At 38.0% G+C, this 21,341-nt stretch overlaps 1 protein-coding gene across 8 annotated transcripts in view; it reads right to left on the reverse strand.

Moving 5' to 3' along the window:
* The window catches only part of LOC128698571 (polyhomeotic-like protein 1), a 190,888-nt gene that overhangs the window by 6,427 nt on the left and 163,120 nt on the right, over positions 1-21,341 (reverse strand). For 2 of the 8 annotated variants that reach the window (XM_070103819.1, XM_070103818.1), the window contains one exon: positions 12,248-12,282. The exons of the other annotated variants lie outside the window; for them this stretch is intronic. In XM_070103819.1, the coding sequence (XP_069959920.1) occupies positions 12,275-12,282 (8 nt within the window). In that variant the 3' untranslated portion in view covers positions 12,248-12,274. The remainder of the gene's footprint in view (positions 1-12,247; positions 12,283-21,341) is intronic. 8 annotated transcript variants of the gene reach the window in all.

A 21,341-nucleotide genomic window follows, 5' to 3' on the forward strand; every position in this document is an offset into this window, starting at 1 on the left:
CTTGCAACATCTGCCACATTGCTCCTCTATCCACTCTATCATATGCCTTTTCTAAATCCATAAATGCAATAAAAACTTCCCTACCTTTATCTAAATACTGTTCACATATATGCTTCAATGTAAACACTTGATCTACACATCCCCTACCCACTCTGAAACCTCCTTGCTCATCCGCAATCCTACATTCTGTCTTACTTCTAATTCTTTCAATTATAACCCTACCGTACACTTTTCCTGGTATACTCAGTAAACTTATTCCTCTATAATTTTCAAAGTATCTTTTGTCCCCTTTCCCTTTATATAAAATAACTATACATGCTCTCTGCCAATCCCTAGGTACCTTCCCCTCTTTCATACATTTATTAAACAAAAGTACCAACCACTCCAACACTATATCCCCCCTTGCTTTTAAAATTTCTGTCATGATCCCATCAGTTCCAGCTGCTTTACCCCCTTTCATTCTACGTAATGCCTCACGTACCTCCCCCACACTTACATTCTGCTCTTCTTCACTCCTAAAAGATGTTATACCTCCCTGACCAGTGCATGAAATTACTGCCTCTGTTTCTTCCTTAACATTTAAAAGTTCCTCAAAATATTCTCGCCATCTACCTAATACCTCCATCTCCCCATCTACTAACTCCCCTACTCTGTTTTTAACTGACAAATCCATACTTTCCCTAGGCTTTCTTAACTTGTTTAACTCACTCCCAAAAAATTTTCTTATTTTCATTAAAATTTCTTGACAGTGCCTCTCCCACTCTTTCATCTGCTCTCCTTTTGCACTCTCTCACCACTCTCTTCACCTTTCTTTTACTCTCCATATACTCTGCTCTTCTTATAACACTTCTGCTTTGTAAAAACCTCTCGTAAGCTACCTTTTTCTCTTTTATCACACCCTTTACTTCATCATTCCACCAATCACTCCTCTTTCCTCCTGCCCCCACCCTCATATAACCACAAACTTCTGCCCCACATTCTAATACTGCATTTTTAAAACTATTCCAACCCTCTTCAACCCCCCCACTACTCATCTTTGCACTAGTCCACCTTTCTGCCAATAGTCGCTTATATATATTTTTCCTCCGTAAGCCATGCGTGTTGTAAAAGTCAACTAAAATGCCGGGAACAATGGGCTAGTAACCCCTTTTCCTGTAAAGATTACTAAAAAGAATAAGAAGAAAATTTGTCAAAGTGGGAAGTCTGAATGTGCGTGGATGTTGTGCAAATGATAAGAAAGAGATGAATGTGGATGTTATGAATGAGAAGAAACTGGATGTCCTGGCTTTAAGTGAAACAAAGCTGAAGGGGGTGGGAGAGTTTCAGTGGAGAGGAATAAATGGGATTAGGTCAGGGGTTTCAAATAGTTAGAGCTAAAGAAGGAGTAGCAATAATGTTGAAGGATAAGCTATGGCAGGAAAAGAGGGACTACAAATGTATAAATTCAAGGATTATGTGGAGTAAAATAAAGATTGGATGTGAAAAGTGGGTTATAGTAAGTGTGTATGCACCTGGAGAAGAGAGAAGTGTAGAGGAGAGAGAGAGAGATTCTGGGAAATGTTGAGTGAATGCGTGGGGAGTTTTGAATCAAGTGTGAGAGTAATGGTGGTTGGGGATTTCAATGCTAAAGTGGGTAAAAATGTTATGGAGGGAGTAGTAGGTAATTTTGGGGTGCCAGGGGTAAATGTAAATGGGGAGCCTTTAATTGAGCAATGTGTAGAAAGAAATTTGGTAATAAGTAATACATATTTTATGAAAAAGAGGATAAATAAATATACAAGCTATGATGTAGCACGTAATGAAAGTAGTTTGTTAGATTATGTATTGGTGGATAAAAAGTTGATGGGTAGGCTCCAGGATGTACATGTTAATAGAGGGGCAACTGATATATCGGATCATTATTTAGTTGTAGCTACAGTTAGAGTAAGAGGTAGATGGGAAAAGAGGAAGGTGGCAACAACAAGTAAGAGGGAAGTGAAAGTGTATAAACTAAGGGAGGAGGAAGTTCGGGTGAGATACAAGCGACTATTGGCAGAAAGGTGGGCTAGTGCAAAGATGAGTAGTGGGGGGGTTGAAGAATGTGGGGCAGAAGTTTGTGGTTATAGGAGGGTGGGGGCAGGAGGAAAGAGGAGTGACTGGTGGAATGATGAAGTAAAGGGTGTGATAAAAGAGAAAAAGGTAGCTTATGAGAGGTTTTTACAAAGCAGAAGTGTTATAAGAAGAGCAGAGTATATGGAGAGTAAAAGAAATGTAAAGAGAGTGGTGAGAGTGCAAAAGGAGAGCAGATGATAGAGTGGGAGAGGCACTGTCAAGAAATTTTAATGAAAATAAGAAAGAATTTTGGAGTGAGTTAAACAAGTTAAGGAAGCCTAGGGAAAGTATGGATTTGTCAGTTAAAAACAGAGAAGGGGAATTAGTAGATGGGGAAAGGGAGGTATTAGGTAGATGGCGAGAATATTTTGAGGAACTTTTAAATGTTGAGGAAGAAAGGGAGGCGGTAATTTCATGCACTGGGCAGGGAGGTATACCATCTTTTAGGAGTGAAGAAGAGCAGAATGTAAGTGTGGTGGAGGTACGTGAGGCATTACGTAGAATGAAAGGGGGTACACAAATAACCCGCACATAAAAGAGAGAAGCTTACGACGACGTTTCAGTCCGACTTGGACCATTAACAAAGTCACACTTTGTCAATGGTCCAAGTCGGACCGAAACGTCGTCGTAAGCTTCTCTTTTATGTGCGGCTTATTTGTGTATCGTTCCAGTCACGGTATTGTGCCTTTTTGTTATTTATTAATGAAAGGGGGTAAAGCAGCTGGAACTGATGGGATCATGACAGAAATGATAAAAGCAGGGGGAGATATAGTGTTGGAGTGGTTGGTACTTTTGTTTAATAAATGTATGAAAGAGGGGAAGGTACCTAGGGTTTGGCTGAGAGCATGTATAGTCCCTTTATATAAAGGGAAAGGGGACAAAAGAGATTGTAAAAATTATAGAGGAATAAGTTTACTGAGTATACCAGGAAAAGTATACGGTAGGGTTATAATTGAAAGAATTAGAGGTAAGACAGAATGTAGGATTGCGGATGGGCAGGGAGGCTTCAGAGTGGGTAGGGGATGTGTAGATCAAGTGTTTACATTGAAGCATATATGTGAACAGTATTTAGATAAAGGTAGGGAAGTTTTTATTGCATTTATGGATTTAGAAAAGGCATATGATAGAGTGGATAGAGGAGCAATGTGGCAGATGTTGCATGTATATGGAATAGGTGGTAAGTTACTAAATGCTGTTAAGAATTTTTATGAGGATAGTGAGGCTCAGGTTAGGGTGTGTAGAAGAGAGGGAGAATACTTCCCGGTAAAAGTAGGTCTTAGACAGGGATGTGTAATGTCACCATGGTTGTTTAATATATTTATAGATGGGGTTGTAAAGGAAGTAAATGCTAGGGTGTTCGGGAGAAGAGTGGGATTAAATTATGGGGAATCAAATTCAAAATGGGAATTGACACAGTTACTTTTTGCTGATGATACTGTGCTTATGGGAGATTCTAAAGAAAAATTGCAAAGGTTAGTGGATGAGTTTGAGAATGTGTGTAAAGGTAGAAAGTTGAAAGTGAACATAGAAAAGAGTAAGGTGATGAGGGTATCAAATGATTTAGATAAAGAAAAAATGGATATCAAATTGGGGAGGAGGAGTATGGAAGAAGTGAATGTTTTCAGATACTTGGGAGTTGACGTGTCGGCGGATGGATTTATGAAGGATGAGGTTAATCATAGAATTGATGAGGGAAAAAAGGTGAGTGGTGCGTTGAGGTATATGTGGAGTCAAAAAACGTTATCTATGGAGGCAAAGAAGGGAATGTATGAAAGTATAGTAGTACCAACACTCTTATATGGATGTGAAGCTTGGGTGGTAAATGCAGCAGCGAGGAGACGGTTGGAGGCAGTGGAGATGTCCTGTCTAAGGGCAATGTGTGGTGTAAATATTATGCAGAAAATTCGGAGTATGGAAATTAGGAGAAGGTGTGGAGTTAATAAAAGCATTAGTCAGAGGGCAGAAGAGGGGTTGTTGAGGTGGTTTGGTCATTTAGAGAGAATGGATCAAAGTAGAATGACATGGAAAGCATATAAATCTATAGGGGAAGGAAAGAGGGGTAGGGGTCGTCCTCGAAAGGGTTGGAAAGAGGGGGTAAAGGAGGTTTTGTGGGCGAGGGGCTTGGACTTCCAGCAAGCGTGCATGAGCGTGTTAGATAGGAGTGAATGGAGACGAATGATACTTGGGACCTGACGATCTGTTGGAGTGTGAGCAGGGTAATATTTAGTGAAGGGATTCAGGGAAACCGGTTATTTTCATATAGTCGGACTTGAGTCCTGGAAATGGGAAGTACAATGCCTGCACTTTAAAGGAGGGGTTTGGGATATTGGCAGTTTGGAGGGATATGTTGTGTATCTTTACATGTGTATGCTTCAAGACTGTTGTATTCTGAGCACCTCTGCAAAAGCAGTGATAATGTGTGAGTGTGGTGAAAGTGTTGAATGATGATGAAATATTTTCTTTTTGGGGATTTTCTTTCTTTTTCGGGTCACCCTGCCTCGGTGGGAGACGACCGACTTGTTGAAAAAAAAAAAAAAAATATATATATATATATATGTATTTTTTTTTTTTTTTTTTCAACAAGTCGGCCGTCTCCCACCGAGGCAGGGTGACCCAAAAAAGAAAGAAAATCCCCAAAAAGAAAATACTTTCATCATCATTCAACACTTTCACCACACTCGCACATTATCACTGTTTTTGCAGAGGTGCTCAGAATACAACAGTCTAGAAGCTTAAACATATAAAGATACACAACATATCCCTCCAAACTGCCAATATCCCAAACCCCTCCTTTAAAGTGCAGGCATTGTACTTCCCATTTCCAGGACTCAAGTCCGACTATATGAAAATAACCGGTTTCCCTGAATCCCTTCACTAAATATTACCCTGCTCACACTCCAACAGATCGTCAGGTCCCAAGTACCATTCGTCTCCATTCACTCCTATCTAACACGCTCACGCACGCTTGCTGGAAGTCCAAGCCCCTTACCCACAAAACCTCCTTTACCCCCTCTCTCCAACCCTTTCGAGGACGACCCCTACCCCGCCTTCCTTCCCCTATAGATTTATATGCTTTCCATGTCATTCTACTGTGATCCATTCTCTCTAAATGACCAAACCACCTCAACAACCCCTCTTCTGCCCTCTGACTAATACTTTTATTAACTCCACACCTTCTCCTAATTTCCACACTCCGAATTTTCTGCATAATATTTACACCACACATTGCCCTTAAACAGGACATCTCCGCTGCCTCCAACCGTCTCCTCGCTGCTGCATTTACCACCCAAGCTTCACACCCATATAAGAGTGTTGGTACTACTATACTTTCATACATTCCCTTCTTTGCCTCCATAGATAACGTTTTTTGACTCCACATATACCTCAACGCACCACTCACCTTTTTTCCCTCATCAATTCTATGATTAACCTCATCCTTCATAAATCCATCCGCCGACACGTCAACTCCCAAGTATCTGAAAACATTCACTTCTTCCATACTCCTCCTCCCCAATTTGATATCCAATTTTTCTTTATCTAAATCATTTGACACCCTCATCACCTTACTCTTTTCTATGTTCACTTTCAACTTTCTACCTTTACACACATTCCCAAACTCATCCACTAACCTTTGCAATTTTTCTTTAGAATCTCCCATAAGCACAGTATCATCAGCAAAAAGTAACTGTGTCAATTCCCATTTTGAATTTGATTCCCCATAATTTAATCCCACCCCTCTCCCAAACACCCTAGCATTTACTTCCTTTACAACCCCATCTATAAATATATTAAACAACCATGGTGACATTACACATCCCTGTCTAAGACCTACTTTTACCGGGAAGTAGTCTCCCTCTCTTCTACACACCCTAACCTGAGCCTCACTATCCTCATAAAAACTCTTTACAGCATTTAATAACTTACCACCTATTCCATATACTTGCAACATCTGCCACATTGCTCCTCTATCCACTCTATCATATGCCTTTTCTAAATCCATAAATGCAATAAAAACTTCCCTATCTTTATCTAAATACTGTTCACATATATGCTTCAATGTAAACACCTGATCTACACATCCCCTACCCACTCTAAAACCTCCTTGCTCATCCGCAATCCTACATTCTGTCTTACCTCTAATTCTTTCAATTATAACCCTACCGTACACTTTTCCTGGTATACTCAGTAAGCTTATTCCTCTATAATTTTTACAGTCTCTTTTGTCCCCTTTCCCTTTATATAAAGGGACTATACATGCTCTCTGCCAATCCCTAGGTACCTTCCCCTCTTTCATACATTTATTAAACAAAAGTACCAACCACTCCAACACTATATCCCCCCCTGCTTTTAACATTTCTGTCATGATCCCATCAGTTCCAGCTGCTTTACCCCCTTTCATTTTACGTAATGCCTCACGTACATCCCCCACACTTACATTCTGCTCTTCTTCACTCCTAAAAGATGGTATACCTCCCTGACCAGTGCATGAAATTACTGCCTCTGTTTCTTCCTTAACATTTAAAAGTTCCTCAAAATATTCTCGCCATCTACCTAATACCTCCATCTCCCCATCTACTAACTCCCCTACTCTGTTTTTAACTGACAAATCCATATTTTCCCTAGGCTTTCTTAACTTGTTTAACTCACTCCAAAATTTTTTCTTATTTTCATTAAAATTTCTTGACAGTGCCTCTCCCACTCTATCATCTGCTCTCCTTTTGCACTCTCTCACCACTCTCTTTACCTTTCTTTTACTCTCCATATACTCTGCTCTTCTTATAACACTTCTGCTTTGTAAAAACCTCTCATAAGCTACCTTTTTCTCTGTTATCACACCCTTTACTTCATCATTCCACCAATCACTCCTCTTTCCTCCTGCCCCCACCCTCCTATAACCACAAACTTCTGCCCCACATTCTAATACTGCATTTTTAAAACTATTCCAACCCTCTTCAACCCCCCCACTACTCATCTTTGCACTAGCCCACCTTTCTGCCAATAGTCGCTTATATCTCACCCGAACTTCCTCCTCCCTTAGTTTATACACTTTCACCTCCCTCTTACTTGTTGTTGCCACCTTCCTCTTTTCCCATCTACCTCTTACTCTAACTGTAGCTACAACTAAATAATGATCCGACATATCAGTTGCCCCTCTATAAACATGTACATCCTGGAGCCTACCCATCAACCTTTTATCCACCAATACATAATCTAATAAACTACTTTCATTACGTGCTACATCATACCTTGTATATTTATTTATCCTCTTTTTCATAAAATATGTATTACTTATTACCAAATTTCTTTCTACACATAGCTCAATTAAAGGCTCCCCATTTACATTTACCCCTGGCACCCCAAATTTACCTACTACTCCCTCCATAACATTTTTACCCACTTTAGCATTAAAATCCCCAACCACCATTACTCTCACACTTGATTCAAAACTCCCCACGCATTCACTCAACATTTCCCAAAATCTCTCTCTCTCCTCTACACTTCTCTCTTCTCCAGGTGCATACACGCTTATTATAACCCACTTTTCACATCCAATCTTTATTTTACTCCACATAATCCTTGAATTAATACATTTATATATATATATATATATATATTTATTTATATCAGCCTGCTCTTAAAGCTAAAACGACAAATCTAGAATAAAGAATGTAGTATAGTATATGTATTAATTCAATACAATACAGTACTTGCTATTAAATTTATGCCAGATAAGACAATAAATGCTTGGTGTTACACCTCAAGACATGCAAAACTTTCTACAAATGTCATGATATAACTCGACAATTATCTACTGTATAATGAAAACCAGTTATGTGTTGCCCTATCTACCCGATCTTTAGCTTCTCTAAGATCATGCGTCACACCATCACAGTTAACAATACATATCTAAACACTGTTTATCACATTACACATTTCTTTCGAACAGGTATGTTAACTTCCTTAAAAATATAGGAGGGCCCTATTTTCGGTGTTCTGCGTTTTTGTTGGTGACCAGTGCATATTGAACAATGCACAAATAACTCACACATAGGAGAGAGGAGCTAACAAAGATGTTTTGGTCAGTCTCGAACCATTTACAAAGTCACACTGTGTGAGTGTAAATGGCTCAAGTTGGACCGAAACATTGTCATACACTCCTCTCTCCTGTGTGCGGGTTATTTGTGTATTGTTCCAATCACAGCATTGTGCCTTTTTGTTCTTCATAATGAACAATGGCTCAATATGAAGCCAATAAAAATGTGGAACACTGAAAAGAAGGTGCTGTATATGTGGGGCCCTCCTGTATTTACTCGTCACTAAAATGTTTAACTGGTTTCCATTTCACACTCGATATAATAACAATACCTTCACAGGTTGTTGCTGTGAATATTATTACAAATAGAGTATGCACATTTGGAGTCAGTTGTACAAGATGTGTAATTAATGCCTAAATATGAAAGGATTACAAAGATACACCATTGTAAATGTCAACAGAAATACACAAACAAAAGGAAAAAATTCTCACTCGTATCAGAATAATTTTGCTTTCAAAGTTACCATACAATGCAGCATTTAACAAGAAAAAATATCAGGAAAATGAGATGGTAGGTCATCCTTGAAACACTTGGAGAATTAACAATTCATTCTGGCACGATCACGAACTCATCACTGTACCTATTTCTATACTATTACTCTACACAATGTTGCATATCTGACTAACTTTACACTATTGAGCCACACCAAGTGCAATCATTAACTAGTACATAACAACAAGCAAAGCAAAAGAAACTCATTCAAATTGTCTCAAACAAAAAAACTGGAGATCAGAAAAACTTTAAACAAATTATTTTTTAAGTATTTTAATTTAATGTTATTCATTAAGAGGTTTCTGTTCTTAAAGACACTTCCCTTTATTATTTCTGTACACATTGGTACACTGATACAGAGTCATTTACACTTAACATGAATGGTAAGCATTGAAATTATGTGGAAAGTATTCAGTGAAACTTCAGTTTCTCATGGTAGTGACCACTCATGAATACTTTGCCCTGTTGAGAGGGGGCCACAGAGTCGTTTGTGTTTCAAAGGCAACAGGTCAAAATCAGCGACACACAAAGTTAAAATAAGCAGTGTGCAACCTAATGCTCTGCTCCTCACTCTTCGCTGTTCTAATTTCTTTGCAGCAAACACGTAAAATTTTTCCCGCACCTGCACAAATGATAACCCACAATCACTACACTGGTGTCATCTTTTACCACTGGGCAAAAATGTGCATAAATATTGTATTCTCATTCTTTCCAAAAATCTTACAATCATGCCATGCTGTTTTGAATCTACTATTGTTGGAGAAAAAAAAAAACTCACATGCCCTCTAGCTGCCTTCCTTATCATCTTTGACCAGTTTAACATGGGCTTTTTTTTTTCTTTCTATGGCTAACTCTATTGTCAAATTTACTTACATAATTCCTCTTATCAATTACACTCCAATATACAATTCCTCATATCACACCCCTGATACACAGTTCCTATTATCAATCACACCACTGATACACAGTTCCTATTATCAATCACAACCCTGATACACAGTTCCTATTATCAATCACACCCCTGATACTTACACAGTTCCTATTATCAATCACACCCCCAATACACAGTGCCTATTATCAATCACACCCCTAATACTTACACAGTTCCTATTATCAATCACACCGCTGATACACAGTTCCTATTATCAATCACAACCCTGATACACAGTTCCTATTATCAATCACACCCCTGATACACAGTTCCTATTATCACACCCCCAATACACAGTTCCTATTATCAATCACACCCCCAATACACAGTTCCTATTATCAATCACACCCCTAATACTTACACAGTTCCTATTATCAATCACACCCCTAATACTTACACAGTTCCTATTAACAACCAAACTTCGTTAATTTCCCAGTTTCTGTTAAAATTAATGGTACATAAAACAAACAAGTTGATGTAATAAGACAAGCACAACAGTTAAACTCTATATTACATTAATGAAGCCACCACTTGGCAAAACATCTTTATAATAAGGATAACCACATGTTGCACAAGTATATTTCATCAACAGTTTCTCTCTCTTATCGTCCTCTCCCTCCCCCCCTCCTTACACAGCTCCTCTTATTAATCACACATCCCAGTTACTTGCAGTTCTGCTAATCTATCATACACTCCAGGCACTACAGATAAATAATATCCACACCAGAATCTAAAAATATTAAAGAGATAAGATGCAAGGTACTTCATTTTTTTTTAACACATCGTCCATTTCCCACTAATACAGGGTGATCCAAAAAAAGAAGACACACTTATCATCTTTCACTCCATCACTGTCTTGCCAGAGGCATACTGATACTCAAGTTTAAAAACTGCAACACATCTCCACCCCTCCGTAAGGTACTTCACGTGGTATTTTAATAAAATATTTCCTTGTTATTATAATTATTAGTGGTATAATCACTGAAAGTACTAATCTTATTTGAGTCGTTCAGCACTGAACAACAAGGTAAGAGTACAGGTTAGTACCGACGCTCAGCATATGAATACAAGGACAGAGTCACCTGGAAGTCTTTACTAACAAACTGATTTATCCCAGTCCTGTGTATCACATTTTTTTTTTCTACAGCTTTTCTGCACTGGTCACATGCATGACATTAAGTGATGCATAACAAAGTGGTGCATTACATCAAGTGATACATTCACCTTTAGCCCAGAATAATATGACCACCTAAACACACACAAACGCTCATTTTTATGTATTATTTTCTTAAATATTTTTAAACAGAACAGAATATCCTCTCCATCTTCAACCTAATTCTTTCAAAAATAAATAAATAAATACTGTACATATATAAATAAAAATTCAACACATATTTCCTAGAAACTGACTTTAATTCAGAATCATTATCTCTAAACTTTATTTCTTCCTCATATCTTAAAATAAAGAATAATTTCTTTATTTCTTTGTGCACTTGGCTCTCCCTAGCTTCAACTAAGTGTTGACTAACCAGTAATGCAATACTGGCCTTGTCTGTACAGTCTCAATACAGTGTCAAACTTGTGATTATTATTATAATCAAAAAGAAGCGCTAAGCCACAAGGGCTGTCAAACTTGTGAACATTCAGTATTTCAACTACATTAAATATCTTACGAATGTGGCACACCAGATACTCATCTTTCATTATATTTCCCCCTTCTGAGTTGAATAATTTCCCTTCTATTACAACAAATAATGACAGATGGAGTGAAAAAATCTGTCAGCAAATTCCCAAGCAAATAGTGTACTGTACACACACCACATGCAACATTCACACTGAGTATTCATACAAACTGAAAAGATAAATCATCATCAGCAAATTGAATTATTCTATTTTCTACATCTAATATTTTTATCTAAGCATCAAATAATTTGTCCCCAGGTCTCTGATCATTTAGCATTTCACAGCCAATATTTAAGAAAGGACACAAATGCAACTAATGTGACATTTTATTGTGGCAACATTTCACTCTCCAGGAGTTTGACAAAGCTCCTGGAGAGCAAAACATTACCACAATAAAATGTTGCATTAGTTGCACTTGTGTCCTCTTACCTAACATATTGTTGATAATTCTACCGACAATAATTTTTGTCTTTTTAAAATTGCACATTTCCTTGCTGCAATAATGAGCCTAATTTTTTTTTTTTTTCTGCCAGGCACTTCTGACACCATCCAGTCTTTTACCCACCTTCAGATTTACAATTAAATTTATCTGTTACCCCTCATATGCTATGGGTTTCCATTTACTCCCACACATTTACCATGAAGATACATTTCAGCCTCTCCCATGCAAGTGCCACATACCTCATGCTCTCACTTCAACATACAGAGTACAGAAATGTTGTAGTACATTCACTGAATCCCTTGAAAAACTTTGCACCACACACCTGTAGCATTACAAACAGCAAACCCCTTAAATTTTTGGAAACATCTAAGCTTTTGTACTTGCTGATACTGTACAATGAAATAATGTTAAAACTACAAACAATTAAACAACTGAATATGATTGCTGTTACTGATCGTGAGTACTGGAAAGGGTGTGGTTGGAGGCAGCCCACTTGACCCCTGGGGTTCTTACCTTGTTCTATTCGTCTTGCCCAGGAAGTTACCTCGCTGATCAGCAGGAAATGACACAAAAGAATTACCTCTTTTTATTTTTTATAGATGATAACCTCATTACTGAAGGTTTTGAATCAAGTTAGTATGCATTTCAGTGTCAAAATCTAATTCCTGCACAGACAGCAGGGTAGACATAACCTTCCTGTTCAAACTATAGTAAACCACCACAAGTTCACAAATACGTAATGAGCAATGTTTTGTAGCGTTCAAAAGCTCTTCAAAGGTTTGGAAATCCTTGAAAAATGTAATTAAAAAAGTATATAAAAGTTAACTAATCATGGTTCGATTGCATAACAACAAGTGAGGGAGGTATCCTCAAGTCTCACAATTCTAGCATACCTCACAACAAAGACAATTCTATGAAATAATCATGAAAGGCAAATGAATTCTTCAATCACCCTCTACTAATGCCCTTCCTAATTTCCAGCACTGAAACGGCACCTCCTACTTTACCATACTTGTAAATGAATTATCTTGATACTGTATATAATGACTTATCTTGATACTGTATATAATGACTTATATTAAAAATACAGTGGACCCCCGCATAACGATTACCTCCGAATGCGACCAATTATGTAAGTGTATTTATGTAAGTGCATTTGTACGTGCATGTTTGGGGGTCTGAAATGGACTAATCTACTTCACAATATTTCTTATGGGAACAAATTCGGTTAGTACTGGCACCTGAACATACTTCTGGAGTGAAAAAATATCGTTAACCGGGGGTCCACTGTAGTTTCAAAATCCTTAAAGGCAGACACTTGAAAACAGTTAAAAACCAATGAGAATTATGTTGATACTGTATGTAATGTATTCCTAAATTAAAAACAAAAATAGTTTAAAAATCTTTAGAAAGGCAGACACCTGAAACTAGCTAAAAGCCAATGAGTCACTTCAAACCATATAAAACTGTGGCTGTTATGAACTCAGATTAAGTTGTAATAAACAATTGTCAATGAGTAAACAGAAGGATTGACTGGGGGGAAGTGCACTCAAACCACAGTTTGTAAATTAGCAGTCTGTCCCTCTACCATCTGGGCTACAGAACTTTTGATAAGAGAAATCTCGGAAGCCGTAATTCTGTACATACTCCCATCAGAGGCACCTCCTGTAACTCAACTGGCTATATTAAGGGACCTTGTACCTACTTTAAGCAGCTTATGCAGCATTTAGCAAAAAAATTGCTGAAATCCACTTAAAATATGTTATCAACATACCCACTCTGCCACAACATTTAAGCCAGCTACTAATGATGATACTTAGGTTTTTCCCTTAAATTACTGTACTAGCAAATAATAAAGAACAAAAAGGCGCAATATCGTGACTGGTACAACACACAAATAACTAGCACATGGGAAAAACTTACGATGACGTTACGGTCCGATTTGGACCATTAACTAGTTACATCACTCCACTAATCCATTACAACTTTAATCAATCCCACATTGAGGCACAATCATAATCTACCTTGCTCCTATTTCCACATGACCAAATAATCTTTGCAGTCCTTCATCTGCCTTTTCAATTATAACTTTCCTATCATCATGTTGTTAACTTGCTTGTTCTTTACAAACTATGTACATAATTTCAGTTGATTATGTCTTAGTTTGTTCATCAGCACAAACTACATACAACTTAACAATTTGTATATACTACACTATTTATGTAATTTTTACTTCGATTAATTTTTGCATAGAGCCCTAAATGAGTAAAGGCCTAAAAAATATAATCAATGTATATTTGTGTCAAAAGGCACCACATTTCTTTGAGAAATCAAAGTGCTTTGCAAGTTTAAGTATCAGATTGAAAAAAGTTTTCAAATGGGAGATTGGGAGAAGATCTCAAGCCTCCTTGCTATTTATGCCAACAGACAAGGGAAGGGTGGGGGTACTGAAAACTGATCTATGGAAAGGGAGGTAAACTCTTGATTCCTTGTATCAAGAGCCCTTCCATACTACAAGGAACTCCCCAAAGCATACGAGTTGCATGACACTGTTTTAACTCTTCTGACCCCACACAGCAAATTCTGGATGTTGTCTGCAGTACTGCCCAGTCAAAAGCCCTCCAGAGCAAAAACTGATGATCCAACAGTGCTCTTTTACTTTCCAGATTTCAAAATCCCACTTCTAAACTGCAACCTGGTGGTGAATTATGAAAGCAAGGCTATTAACCAAAATTGTAGGAGGCAAGTGTTGCTGGTGAATTATGAAAGCAAGGCTATTAACCAAAATTGTAGGAGGCAAGTGAAAGAACAGCTGGCTGCATTTTGTGTGCTCCTTACTTCACCCTAGAAGACATACCTTCATTCATTCACTCTCCCCTTCCCATTTTACGATGGTCCTCTAACCACATGTACATCAACCTTGTATAATTTATACGTATTTTTTTTTTAACAAGTCGGCCGTCTCCCACCGAGGCAGGGTGACACAAAAAAAAAGAAAATCTCCAAAAAGAAAATACTTTCATCATTCAACACTTTCACCTCACTCACACAAAATCACTGTTTTTGCAGAGGTGCTCAAAACACAACAGTTTAGAAGCATATACATGTACGTATAAAGATACACAACATATCCCTCCAAACTGCTAATTTATACGTATATCCTTCATAAAATATGTTTAGCCTATTATCAAACATCTTTCTAAGCACAATACCCCTGGCTCCTCAAACTTTCCTTTTACTAACTCTGCAATCATAACTTCCACTGGTCTCCCAAACCAATTTTTGCAGACATTTACTTTAAAACTCTCTAAACAAACCTTCCATAATGTCTCTTCTCTACATTCTAGCCTGAAGGTGTATAAGCATTTATCGTAAGTAGTTTGTATTGTTTACCAAACATGAGAGAGAGACCAGAACAGCAATCCTGCCAGTGAGGAATGTTTAACAGACAACCGTAATAATGTTGGTAGAATTACCTACAATACAGATAAAAGGACACACGTGTAACTAATGCGACATTTTACTGTGAAACGTTGTTGCAAACTGCTGCATTAGTTGCACTTGTGTCCTTCTACCTAAACAGACAAAGTGTCTCCTTCACAAGGCAGGAGACACTAGACTATTATCTGGCAAGCCACTCCCACCCCTTCATCCCTCAGTCAGCAAACTCCCCCTTCCCTCTCTCTCATACCCCAAGTGACCTAGTGACCACAAGGACTGGGCCACCCCTTCTCACCTGTCCATCTTTTTGATAAGTTATACTTTTCTTTTTTTTTTTACATTTTTTTCAGCCCATAAACATCAAGAAGGGCCCACTTTATCAAGAGGACAATTTGTGGGGAAGATTTGGCTTTAAAAACTTGTAGTTGTCCAACATGATTGGTACATTTGCATTTTTATTTTTTAACACATCAGCTGTCTCCCACTGAGGCAGGGTGACCCAAAAAGAAGAAACACTTTCATCATCACTCAGTCTTATCACTATCTTGCAAGACATGCCAATACTACAGTTCAAAAACTGTAGTATATTTCCGCCCATCCTTCAGAGTGCAGGCACTGTACTTCCCACCACCAGGACTCAAGTCCGGCTAACTGGTTTCCCTGAATCCCTTCGCAAAAATTATTTTGCTCACACTCCAACAGTATATCAAGTCATAAAAAACATTTCTTCCACTTGCTCATATGCATATACATCATCTGGAATAAGGTTATCAAATCTACTGTAACTACAGTACTGCAGTACACTGGCAGAGCACAGGACCAGAATGCACTGGGCCTTGAGTTCAAACCCTGAGCATTCTTGGAAAAAAATATAATTATATAGCAAGATTTCCTGAAGCACAGACAGGAATGACAAAGGTATGATCTAAGACAGTATTAGATAAACTGGAATAAAATATTAAGAGTTCTGCAATATATTCAAACAGTTGATTACAAAAAAAAAAAAAAAAAAAAAATAATAAAGAACAATTTAATGGAAGGTACTGCAGTCATGAAAAAGAACTAATGAATTTGGAAACAATATAGATAACATGATAGCCCAGACTTACCAAAAGTCTCAACAAGCCTGAATATACAGTGCGTAAGTAATAAGGGAGAAAAACGATACTTTGGGAAAAAATAGAGAAAATCAAAATCTGTTATCAGATTTGGGTCTTTTCTACTTAAAACTAAGAATACAAACTACCAGGAATCAAGGATGACAAAATCATTTAAATGGAGGAGGAAATATGAGGGGTGCCAGATATGAAGTTACAAAGAGTGCTTACTCTTAGATGTATGGGATTTGAAACCTAAACAGTCAAATGAAATTAAGGACGCTGAAGTATCCATAGAGAATGAAAAGAACCAATTGCTGGATGCTGACAAGAAAGAACAATAGGCTAAGACTAGACAGAACAATGAGTTTTAAAAGAATGTACTGAAGAACTAAACCAGCCATTTTGCATTAAATTTTGGGATTACATTAGAAAAAGGCAAACATGACAGACCTATGGAAAATGTGTATACAGTTCACTCATTACTTTAAAATATTTGTAGTCTTAATGTAGGGTGAGACGAGTAGTATTTATTGTGAGAAATCAGGTGTGGTAGGTATGGTAGCCAGCCAAGCAATCCCACCCTGTGTGATGAATGGTTTGAAAAACCGACAAGTTGAAGATTGAGACACTTATGCAGCATATAGGAATCTTTATTCAGGAAACGTTTCGCCACACAGTGGCTTCATCAGTCCAATACCTATATGCTGCATAAGTGTCTCAATCTTCAATCCCACCCTGTGTTGATTATACAAAATAAAGTTAATAATTTTAACCATAATTTTTAAAGTGGTGGAGAGGTAAGCCATCAGAAGGCCTGAGTCAGATGACCAAAAGCTCTAGCTGCAGGTCATCATATAATTAAGACCCACATCAGGAAACACTTGTCCTGTTTCCTGACAAACTTTAACTAAACCTTAACCTGATGGCTAAAACAATTGATCAGCAAATTCCTCTTAATCAAAACTATTAAGCTACTGCAACAGTCAATAATTATTCAAGAAATACAAGAACAGGCAGATTGCATTTAAGATTTCAATAGCTACTTATGAAAGATAATCTGAAAACTAACAAACACAGTCAACATAGAAGGCAAACTACTGTGGACAAAACATATTGTTTAAGAAAATGTCAACAAGATGAAAATTGTCTTCACTGAAAAACGTCACCCAGTGTGGTACCACAAAAATCAGTGCTTATCCCAATGTTTCTATGATTTATTAGAGCTGTTGGAGTGTGAGCACGGTAATATTTTGTGAAGGGATACAGGGAAACTGGTTAGCCGGACTCAAGTCCTAGAACCGGGGTTTAGGATATTGGCTGTTTGGAGTGACATTTAAACTGTCAAATCCGGGCACCTCTGCAGAAAAGACAGTGATTATGTGTGAATAATGGTGTACATGTTGAATGATGGTGAAAGTGCTGAACAATGGTGAAAGTGCTGAATGATGGTGAAAGTGTGTCTTTTCTTTTTTGGGTCACCCTGCCTTGGTAGGAGACAGCTGATGTATTAAAAAAATATATAAAAATGATTAGGCAGCACAGATTTGTGTTTGAGATCAATGTAAGGTGAAAATATCATACAGAGAATAAGGAATGAACCAACTCATAAACCGTGACATTATCCAAGGTATAATCCAGGCAGTAGAAGAGGAGTTGCTGAGGCAGTTTACTCTATTAGAAAGAATGGAGTATGGTAGGCTGACTATGAGTGGGGATATAAATCTGGGCTGGATGAAAGATAGTATAAGGGAGTCCCACAATGAGCTGGAAGAGGTTAGGGGTTACCTGGCAAACATATGGAAGTTCAAGAGGAGACAAGTTTTTTTTTTTTTGGTGGTGGTGGGGGTCGGAGGGGACGACTAACATGCTGATAAGACACTGACTGCAATGTAGTCTTTAGTACAGTACAATATTTCACAAGCTGACTATCAATCTGTGATGAAACATTATATTCATAAAGACTCCTCTGCAATCAGAGCAGTTAAGTATTTATGAAGGTATTCAACTTACACTTAGGTCACACTACACATACATGTACACATTTATTTATACACACTCATCTGAGTTTTCTTTGATTTTATCTTAATAGTTCTTGGTCTTATTACTTTTCCTTTTATATCCATGGGGAAGTGGAATAAGAATCTTTCCTCCGTAAGCCATGCGTGTTGTAAAAGTCAACTAAAATGGCAGGAACAATGGGCTAGTAACCCCTTTTCCTGTAAAGATTACTAAAAATAATAATAAGAAAATTGTCAAAGTGGGAAGTCTGAATGTGCGTGGATGTTGTGCAGATGATAAAGAGATGATTGTGGATGTTATGAATGAGAAGAAGCTGATGTCCTGGCTTTAAGTGAAACAAAGCTGAAGGGGGTGGGAGAGTTTCAGTGGAGAGGAATAAATGGGATTAGGTCAGGGGTTTCAAACAGAGTTAGAGCTAAAGAAGGAGTAGCAATAATGTTGAAGGATAAGCTATGGCAGGAAAAGAGGGACTATAAAAGTATTAATTCAAGGATTATGTGGAGTAAAATAAAGATTGGATGTGAAAAGTGGGTTATAATAAGCGTGTATGCACCTGGAGAAGAGAGAAGTGTAGAGGAGAGAGAGAGATTCTGGGAAATGTTGAGTGAATGCGTGGGGAGTTTTGAATCAAGTGTGAGAGTAATGGTGGTTGGGGATTTCAATGCTAAAGTGGGTAAAAATGTTATGGAGGGAGTAGTAGGTAAATTTGGGGTGCCAGGGGTAAATGTAAATGGGGAGCCTTTAATTGAGCTATGTGTAGAAAGAGATTTGGTAATAAGTAATACATATTTTATGAAAAAGAGGATAAATAAATATACAAGGTATGATGCAGCACGTAATGAAAGTACTTTATTAGATTATGTATTGGTGGATAAAAGGTTGATGGGTAGGCTCCAGGATGTACATGTTTATAGAGGGGCAACTGATATATCAGATCATTATTTAGTTGTAGCTACAGTTAGAGTAAGAGGTAGATGGGAAAAGAGGAAGGTGGCAACAACAAGTAAGAGGGAGGTGAAAGTGTATAAACTAAGGGAGGAGGAAGTTCGGGTGAGATATAAGCGAATATTGGCAGAAAGGTGGGCTAGTGCAAAGATGAGTAGTGGGGGGGTTGAAGAAGGTTGGAATAGTTTTAAAAATGCAGTATTAGAATGTGGGGCAGAAGTTTGTGGTTATAGGAGGGTGGGGGCAGGAGGAAAGAGGAGTGATTGGTGGAATGATGAAGTAAAGGGTGTGATAAAAGAGAAAAAGGTAGCTTATGAGAGGTTTTTACAAAGCAGAAGTGTTATAAGAAGAGCAGAGTATATGGAGAGTACAAGAAATGTAAAGAGAGTGGTGAGAGAGTGCAAAAAGAGAGCAGATGATAGAGTGGGAGAGGCACTGTCAAGAAATTTTAATGAAAATAAGAAAAAATTTTGGAGTGAGTTAAACAAGCTAAGAAAGCCTAGGGAAAGTATGGATTTGTCAGTTAAAAACAGAGTAGGGGAGTTAGTAGATGGGGAGAGGGAGGTATTAGGTAGATGGCGAGAATATTTTGAGGAACTTTTAAATGTTAAGGAAGAAACAGAGGCAGTAATTTCATGCACTGGTCAGGGAGGTATACCATCTTTTAGGAGTGAAGAAGAGCAGAATGTAAGTGTGGGGGAGGTACGTGAGGCATTACGTAAAATGAAAGGGGGTAAAGTAGCTGGAACTGATGGGATCATGACAGAAATGTTAAAAGCAGGGGGGATATAGTGTTGGAGTGGTTGGTACTTTTGTTTAATAAATGTATGAAAGAGGGGAAGGTACCTAGGGATTGGCAGAGAGCATGTATAGTCCCTTTATATAAAGGGAAAGGGGACAAAAGAGACTGTAAAAATTATAGAGGAATAAGTTTACTGAGTATACCAGGAAAAGTGTACGGTAGGGTTATAACTGAAAGAATTAGAGGTAAGACAGAATGTAGGATTGCGGATGAGCAAGGAGGTTTCAGAGTGGGTAGGGGATGTGTAGATCAAGTGTTTACATTGAAGCATATATGTGAACAGTATTTCGATAAAGGTAGGGAAGTTTTCATTGCATTTATGGATTTAGAAAAGGCATATGATAGAGTGGATAGAGGAGCAATGTGGCAGATGTTGCAAGTATATGGAATAGGTGGTAAGTTATTAAATGCTGTAAAGAGTTTTTATGAGGATAGTGAGGCTCAGGTTAGGGTGTGTAGAAGAGAGGGAGACTTACTTCCCGGTAAAAGTAGGTCTTAGACAGGGATGTGTAATGTCACCATGGTTGTTTAATATATTTATAGATGGGGTTGTAAAGGAAGTAAATGCTAGGGTGTTCGGGAGAGGGGTGGGATTAAATTTTGGGGAATCAAATTCAAAATGGGAATTGACATAGTTACTTTTTGCTGATGATACTGTGCTTATGGGAGATTCTAAAGAATAATTGCAAAGGTTAGTGGATGAGTTTGGGAATGTGTGTAAAGGTAGAAAGTTGAAAGTGAACATAGAAAAGAGTAAGGTGATGAGGGTGTCAAATGATTTAGATAAAGAAAAACTGGATATCAAATTGGGGAGGAGGAGTATGGAAGAAGTGAATGTTTTCAGATACTTGGGAGTTGACGTGTCGGCGGATGGATTTATGAAGGATGAGGTTAATCATAGAATTGATGAGGGAAAAAAGGTGAGTGGTGCGCTGAGGTATATGTGGAGTCAAAAAACGTTATCTATGGAGGCAAAGAAGGGAATGTATGAAAGTATAGTAGTACCAACACTCTTATATGGGTGTGAAGCTTGGGTTGTAAATGCAGCAGCGAGGAGACGGAGGCAGTGGAGATGTCCTGTTTAAGGGTAATGTGTGATGTAAATATTATGCAGAAAATTCGGAGTGTGGAAATTAGGAAAAGGTGTGGAGTTAATAAAAGTATTAGTCAGAGGGCAGAAGAGGGGTTGTTGAGGTGGTTTGGTCATTTAGAGAGAATGGATCAAAGAAGAATGACATGGAAAGCATATAAATCTATATGGGAAGGAAGGCGGGGTAGGGGTCGTCCTCGAAAGGGTTGG

Source organism: Cherax quadricarinatus, chromosome 88 (genome assembly GCF_038502225.1).
Source record: "Cherax quadricarinatus isolate ZL_2023a chromosome 88, ASM3850222v1, whole genome shotgun sequence".
Taxonomy (NCBI): Eukaryota; Metazoa; Arthropoda; class Malacostraca; order Decapoda; family Parastacidae; genus Cherax; species Cherax quadricarinatus.